The sequence below is a fragment of the Carlito syrichta genome, unplaced genomic scaffold (assembly GCF_000164805.1).
Source record: "Carlito syrichta isolate Samal-C Ts95f unplaced genomic scaffold, Tarsius_syrichta-2.0.1 Scaffold314703, whole genome shotgun sequence".
NCBI classification, from domain to species: domain Eukaryota; kingdom Metazoa; phylum Chordata; class Mammalia; order Primates; family Tarsiidae; genus Carlito; species Carlito syrichta.
Window position 1 is genome coordinate 121,097 of NW_007258799.1, and position 7,353 is coordinate 128,449.

General features: G+C 51.5%; 2 protein-coding genes across 3 annotated transcripts in view; one reads left to right on the forward strand and one right to left on the reverse strand.

The window, feature by feature from the left end:
- Positions 1–899: 899 nt before the first annotated feature.
- TCF19 (transcription factor 19) lies at positions 900–4,670 on the reverse strand. The gene is made up of 4 exons (XM_008071738.2): positions 4,473–4,670; positions 3,472–4,039; positions 1,974–2,532; positions 900–1,164 (listed from the first exon to the last, which is right to left on the reverse strand). Exons 2-4 carry the CDS (start codon positions 3,707–3,709, stop codon positions 924–926), a joined length of 1,038 nt encoding a protein of 345 aa, XP_008069929.1. The 5' UTR covers positions 3,710–4,039; positions 4,473–4,670; the 3' UTR covers positions 900–923.
- A 733-nt stretch (positions 4,671–5,403) lies between these two features.
- CCHCR1 (coiled-coil alpha-helical rod protein 1) overlaps positions 5,404–7,353 on the forward strand; it is a 17,017-nt gene continuing 15,067 nt past the window's right edge. Inside the window, exons 1-3 of one of the 2 annotated variants that reach the window (XM_008071739.1) lie at positions 5,404–5,786; positions 6,092–6,158; positions 6,238–6,451. In XM_008071739.1, coding sequence (XP_008069930.1) covers positions 5,637–5,786; positions 6,092–6,158; positions 6,238–6,451 — 431 coding nt within the window. In that variant the 5' untranslated portion in view covers positions 5,404–5,636. Of the gene's footprint in view, positions 5,787–6,091; positions 6,160–6,237; positions 6,452–7,353 lie in introns of those variants that run through there. The other variant, XM_021719426.1, reaches the window with a different exon arrangement.

Here is a 7,353-nt window from a genome sequence, read left to right on the forward strand (position 1 = left end):
TGCAGCCACAACCTGCTGGGCTTAGATGCTCCTTCCGCCTCAGCCTTCCAAGTAGCTGGAATTACAGACACACGCCACAATACCCAACTAATTTTTTGTGATTTATTGTAGAGACGAAGTCTCACCAAGTTATCCAAGCTGGTCTCTAACCCCTGGACTCAGGCAATCCTCTGTCTCGGCCTCCCAAAGTGCTGGGATTACAGGCTGAGCCACCACACCCGGCCTGTTTTCTCTTAAACTAGAAATTTTAATTACTTGTATTCCTTTTTTTCTTCTCCCAGCTCCAGATCATCCCGTATATTTCCAGTGAGCAGATTTGTATTTCTCATGTCTTCCCTTCCCTTAAGATTCTAAATTCTTCAGACCTTGAAAATACGTTCTCTCAAGAACTGGGAAGCAAAGAATATCAGATCCACAAGAAGAGTAAATACTCAGGAGTGAGTGAAGCTGCTTGTTCTTTACTTGGAAATAAAAGCAAAGCTCTGAAAAGCCAGGTCACTATGATTTGGTCAGTAGTAGGACTAGCCACAGTATAAGGAAGTTTTGGGGCCACGCCCTAGATTTTCCCAGAATGTCTTAGGCAATGCCATTCAAGAACAAGAACTCCCCCTTAGATCTTCCATCAGTTGTAGGCGTGGCTTCTGCGATTGTCCATGACAATGAGGTGTTACAGCTTCTAACAGTAGGAATTTCCACCTCACTGGCAACTTCCTGGAGGCAGCATTATTTTTGGCGGGAAACCATCTCTTCTGTCACCTTGGCCATGAGGGCATGCTCTAGACCCTGAATTCATAACAATCCACCCTTCTTCCCTGTAGTCCTTCCCTCCCCAGGAGGGAAGGACGGAGGGGGCATATCTTAGGTCCATTTGTCCTCTGCTGTGTCCACCTGTGGACTGGAGCTGTGTCATCTGATGCCGGACATTAGGTCTGCATGCCAGCCTGGCACCCTGGACACCGGAAGTCAGCCTCCCTGGCAGCCTGGATGCTGCAGCCAACACAGGCCACGTGGAACCAAACGTCACACCCATCACACTGAACCCAGGCCACTGTCTCTTCTTGAGGCAGGCAGCAACAAGGAGCTGCACAGAGTTCCCCACCTCCAATTGCGTGGGGAGCCAGGGGAGCACTCACTGGGTGCTTCCGAGGACGGCCGCGGCGATTTCTGAAGGAAGTGACAAACACAAGGGTCACTGGAAACCTGTAGAAGGCCTAGACCTTACCTCTATATAACCATAGGGTAAGCCTAGATAGACTTACTGGGCTAATGTGAGCCTGAAATCTATCCTTAAAAACATGTAGGGCTGGGTAGTGTAGCTCATGCCTAGAAACCCAGCACTTTGGGAGATGGAGTTGAGAGGATTGCCTGAGCCCAGGGGTTCGAGACCAGCCTGAGCAACTGGGCGAGACCTCATCTCTACAATAAATCAAAAAATTAGCCAGGCATGGTGGCACTCACCTGTGGTTCCAGCTACTTGAAAGGATTGCTTGAGCCCAGCAGGTCAAGGCTGCAGTGGCCAGGAGGGAGCATGCCACTGCACTCCAGCCTGGGCAACAGAGTGAGACTCCAACTAAAAAAACAAAAAAACACCACAAAAACATGCAGGGTGGGCCTAGGAACTAGTCCCTGAAAACACTAGAGTGAAAACATTAGAGTGTTTTCAGGGACTGGAAGTTCCTCATCCTTAGGCAGTAGAAGAATAGAATGAAAGTCATATGAATGTCAAAGGACCTCCATGTCTACTGACCTGCCCCCCTCCAGTGCTATAACAATTGCCCCATACCCCACCTAACTCATTTTCTCCTATATGTATTTTTTCTTTTCCTATCAGAGCTAACCCAAGTCTTGCCATTCCAGCATCTGTTCCACCTCTGTCCACCTCCCATGCCTGTTCTCCCCTCCTCACACCCTGGGAATATAAGGAATCAAAAGGTAGTACAAGAGGGAAGGCCAGGTGAGGACTCTCCACTTACCCACTGGGTGTCAGTGGGGCTTTCTCTATACGGAGTTTCTTCCTGGGCTCCATAAGGACTGGTGGGGGGCTCTCGGGAGCCTCACTCTCGTCATCCAGCTCTGCCAACACTCGGTGAACAGATTTCCTCCGATTTCGTGGTGCTGGGGCAGAAGGGGTGGGCTCCACTTCTGCAGGTGGGGTGGGAACAGGTGGGCTCTTTGGCCCACCCCCACTCCGGGAGAAGGTGAGGGGTTGGGGCCGGAGCTTGCTGAGGCTGCCGATGGAGTTGAGGATCAGCGTGGCCTTCGGGGCAGGGGAGAGGGTGCTGAGAGGCCGCTGTGGAGCCCCCTGGGAGGGCAGCATGGGCCGGAAACCAGCTCCAGCCCCAGCTTCCCCTCGCGACCGTGGGATGGTAATGGCAGCAAAGTCCTGAGGTTTGACTCGGACTTGTTGGAACATGAAGTAGAACTCTGAGTGGCTGGTTCCTGGGGGCCCTTCAGAGCCAAAGATCAGGAGGTCTCCGTCACTCAACTCCAGCCTGTGACCTCTTGGGAGTCGGACGTTATTGACCAAAGTCCCTGTTGATGGTGGGGCACCAAACAGATACAGAGGACAAAAACAGAAATGACCAGAGTCAAGAATGGAGAAATCTAGCTCTGATTTCTGGGGAAAATGGGGATGAACATGACACCCTCATCAAATTGTCCCTCACATCCTAAGCTGCACAGCAGGTGATAAATGCCAGGTAGTAGGCTGTCAGCTGGGAACAAGTTTATTTTTCTTGTGCTTTCCTACAAAGTACTCCTTCCCTCATTTTCCTGAGCCATGCTCATTCTCGCCCAGTTCCAACTCAACAGTTAAGACTGGTTCAATCCTGGCTCTACCACTTACCAGTTATGTGACCCTGGACAAGTTTCTTAACGTCTTTGTGCCTCACTTTTCTTGTAAAACCAAGATGACATTAATGCCACCTACATTCAATGCACTTAAAACAGTGCCTGGCTCATAAGAGTAAGCACTAAATGAATGTGGGCTACTATAGTCTAATACCCACAACATACAAAAGCAGAATTTACTAAGAGGTTTTCCCAAGGGCCAGGGTCAGAACTCAACCGTGAACCCAGACCTTCTTGAGGATGACTAACCGCCTCAAGTCAGTGAGAAAGACACATGCCCAGATTATTAAACCATAATTCAACATACAACTTCCCTAACCCAGGAACAGATTGCCTCAGCAAAGATGGAAACAGAATCAGCCTCCAGAACCTCACTGTGACACCTTTCTGGTGATGCCCCAGGCCCTGTATGAGCTAAACAAAACCAACAAGGGTCAGTTCTGCAGAGAGCTTCTGACACTGTACACTTCTGGTGGGAAGACCGAGGTCTGGACCATGACTGTCCATCTAACCCAAGGGGGAGTTTGGGAGGCAGGCAGCAAGACCCTTGTGGGGCCTCTTACTCATTCCATCCTGGAACTTCAACTGCCTGGGGGCAAAGCTGCCCTGCTCACTGCTCACCTTGGCTGCTGTGGTTCTCCAGGCTGACCTTCCAGTCATCACCCCGGGGCTCAGCATGCAGCTCCGCGTGGACCCCAGAGATGAGGCCAGGCTCCTGCTGGGGTAGCAGGGCCACATCACACAGATCGGCTCTGTGGCCCAAGCGATAGGTGCAGCCAGCTCCAGTGGGGGGGTGAAAGGTGTAGAGATCACCACCCCTGCCGCCCCCTATTCGCAGCAGCTGGAAGCAGGGCAGCATGGGCGGTGCCCCCTCTGCACCACTTCTTCCACTTCAGGCATCCGTCACCTCTCCCACTTCTGGGCCATGCACTGCAGGCTTAAGTTCACTTTCCATTCTGATGCAAACTTGAACTGTGCAATTTCAACTTTGACAACACTACCTGAGTAGTGCAAATTCAGAGTGCAAGCAGTCTAGGCACTCAATGCAAAATTTGTTGTTAAGCAGACTTGCAACTGAAAAATCCCAGGAAGGTCTTGTTGCAATGCAAAAACAGGAACAGGAACATGTCCTATGGCACCTCAGCTGAGCTGGATCCTCAGGTAGCAAAATATTCGGAGAGCCTCAGATCTGTACAAGGCAATACTACATTAGGCAGTTTCTGGGAAAATAAAAATTGGAGGGGTGTGTGTGTATGTGCGGAGGGGGTCTGTTATACAGACGTATACGTGCAATACTAACGTATCACCTCTGTATAATTTGGAGACCAGTTTTCTCCTGTCAAACTTGCTTATCCAAATAGAGCAACGCTCCTGCTTGCCTGTGCCCCGTTCTTCTGATCAATCCCTCACTCATAACTAGTTTGGACCCCTAAGGGAAACGAATCCACTGTCATTCCACAAATGACAGTGCAAACGGGTCTTTAAGTGTTCCAACAAAGGGGATCAAACCCCCTGCTTCCCGCCTACTCTGGGTGGGATAAAAACAGAGGAAGGAGCTCTCCGCGATCGTGCAAGGCAAATCCAGCGGTTTCCCTCCCGGTCCAGCCCAGTTTTGGATCTACCCACGCGGTGCAGTCTACGAGTGTTCTCCTCTTCAGGCAGTGCCAGCCTGTGCAGCGGCTCAGGGACCCCTCGGGCTCCTCGGCCGGAGCCGGCGCTCCCGCAGCTGTTTGACAGCCAAGAAGCCGGGGCCAGGAGGGGCGCGGCCTCCGCGCGCGGGCAGCCCCGACCCCTCCTTCCGAATTCCCGGGTCCGAACTTCGCGCCGAGCGGGCCCGCCCCCCGTACCATTCCTGATTGGCCAGATCATTTGTTCTCCTCCGTGCCATTGGACAGCGGGCTACGAGAGACCCGGATCTCCCGCCTCTCGTGTCTTCTGATTAGTTCACAAGTTTTCCCGGGTTCCTGGAGTGGGGAGGAGCCGCCAGGGCGCGTTGAGGCCGGGACTCAGGAACTGGGCACAGCTTTCAAGGCTTCTGCGCCTGCGTGCACCTTCCCCATGCTCCTTCCGGGAAGAAATGGGGCTTTGGAGCGGCCCGCCGACCCGCCCGCCTTGCGCAGGCGCGGTCTGGGGCGGAGGCCGGGCTGGGAGTGAGGTGTAGAGGGTGCAGAGGGGTGCTCTCGCGCTGGGTAAGGGGCGTTCCGGGATAGTCGGTTGGGGGCGGACAGGGGCTGAGAGGGGGTACTGGGGATCTCAGGGGTCTATAGGGGAAGAGGGGTGCAGGGGTCAGGTAAAGGGGTAGATGGGGAGATCAGAACTACCTTGGAGCTCAGGAGACAGAATGAAGTCTCCGGTATCTAGGGAGAGGTAGAGGGAGAACAGAGAGCCGGCTAGAGTGCAGACTATGAGTACAAAGATGCATGTGAGAATGAGGGACCAGAATAATTCCTTCAAGAAAAAAGCATATTAGGATGTAGGAAGGGATGGGGGTACGAATTCCAGATTTGGGTAAAAAAAAATAGGTGGATGAGGGTGGGAGGACGATATTGAAAAGCCCACTATGCATTAGGACTTCGAAAGAAGAATTGGGCAACAGGAATGGACACTGAAGGGACAGTAGAGAGAAACTGAGAGGAAAGCTTCAAGAAAGATTTGGATGAGACGTCAGCAAGCTGGCTTTTCAGCCCCTGGATATAGGCTGCCTGGATTCCGAGGGTCCTGGGGAGGGCCACATTCATCTGGCCAGGCCTTGGGCCAGTACTTTAATAGGGAAGGACCCAGGAGTCATGGCCTGGTGGTGTTTGGATGGCCTTCCCCCAGGCCTTACTGAGCCATGGAAAGAAATCTGGACATTCGGCTCGAGACCTCTGCATCACGTACCTCCTTTCTCACCTCTGGCCAGGAGCAGCAGGGACTATAGAAACTTAAGGAGGAGGGTAAAGTCACTGCCCAGAATCTTTTAAGTATGAGTAAAGCCTAAGAATTTCCTCTTGGCCTGTCTCTCTCAGTAAATTCTCTCCACTTCATGTTTATTGCCTGGGTTCTATCAGGAACTAGGTTGGGACAAGCAAGTGATCTTGGAGAATCTCCTGTTTCTTTTGGGAAGTAGGAAAAGAGGAACTGAGAGTCGGGTGGACCTGGCTGTAATTTAAGGATTACGATTTTGTTATTGTAGGGGCTTTCTCTTTGGAAAGTGGCCTGAAAATTGAATTGGAGTGTCTTTGTTTTTCCTGTTGTCCAGGGGAACATAAATGACTGGAGACAGAATTTAGAGTCTTCAAATAATGTGAAGATGTTTCCATCTTCAGGTCAGTGGGACCAGGCAAGGGGACTGGCGATTGCCTCTGCCTGGGAAACTGACCATCTTTGCCTTTTGTGATTCCTCAGGTTCCACTGGGCTGATTCCCCCCTCCCACTTCCAAGCTCGGCCCCTTTCAGCTGTGCCAAGAATGGCTCCCAACTGGGTCTCAGACATTCCACTGGTCCAACCTCCGACCCATCAAGATGTCTCAGAGAGGCAGCTAGACAACCAGAGACCTCAAGTGGCCACGTGGGAACGGAATGTTTCTGGTGATAGGCAGGAGCCAGGGCGGAGAGGCAGGTAGGGATCCATCATTACTGTTTTCTCAGACTGGTTGCCAGTGACCCTTCTTCACTGAAATAAATTCCTTACCCTATTTCGGCCCTTGGTTTATAACTTACTTTTACATAAGCAATTACTAGTACCTACAATGCATAAATAATAAGGCAGTGTGAGGCTGAGGTGAGTGGATTGCCTGTCCCCACGGGTTCGAGACCTTCCTGGGCAACTTGGTGAGACCTCATCTCTACAATAAATCAAAAAATTAGCTGGACATGGTAGCACATGCCTGTAGTTCCAGCTACTTGGAAGGTTGAGGCAGAAGGATGGCCGGAGCCCAGCAGGTGGAGGCTGCGGTGGCCAGGAGCATGCCACTGCACTCCAGTCTGGGCGACAGAGTGAGATTCCAACTAAAAAAAAATTAAGGCAGTATGCTAGGCAATAGGGATAGGGATAATAATAATGAATAAGGCTGGGCGTGGTGACTCATGCCTATAAATCCAGGACTTTGGGAGACCGAAGTGTGATACTGCATGAGCCCCGGAGTTTGAGACAAGGCCTGGGCAACATAGTGAGTGACACTTCATCTGTACAAAAAATGAAAAAATAAGTTGGGTGTGGTGGTATGTGCTTGTCATCCCAGCTACTCAAGACAGAAGGATAGATAGAGCATTGCCAGATCCAGCAGGTCGAGGCTGCAGTGGCCGAGAGAGGCCACTGCACTCCCGTCTGAGCGACAGAGTGAGACTCCAACTCAAAAAAAAAACAACAAACCTTTTTTACCTCAAAGGCGTTGGTCATGGAAGGCGTTTAAAATTCTTTTTGTTTTGTTTTGTTTTTTTGAGTTGGAGTCTCACTCTGTCGCTCAGACGGGAGTGCAGTGTCGCTCCCGGCCACCGCAGCCTCGCCTGCTGGGCTCCGGC

Bases quoted from the DNA above. Each gene is read 5' to 3' on its own strand.
- TCF19 (XM_008071738.2), bottom strand. From the start codon at position 3,709: ATGCTGCCCTGCTTCCAGCTGCTGCGAATAGGGGGCGGCAGGGGTGGT. The intron at 2,533-3,471 runs GTGAGCAGTGAG...CACCATCAACAG, and splicing joins GGAGAACCACAGCAGCCAAG to GGACTTTGGTCAATAACGTC. The intron at 1,165-1,973 runs GTAAGTGGAGAG...CACTTCCTTCAG, and splicing joins GCCCCACTGACACCCAGTGG to AAATCGCCGCGGCCGTCCTC.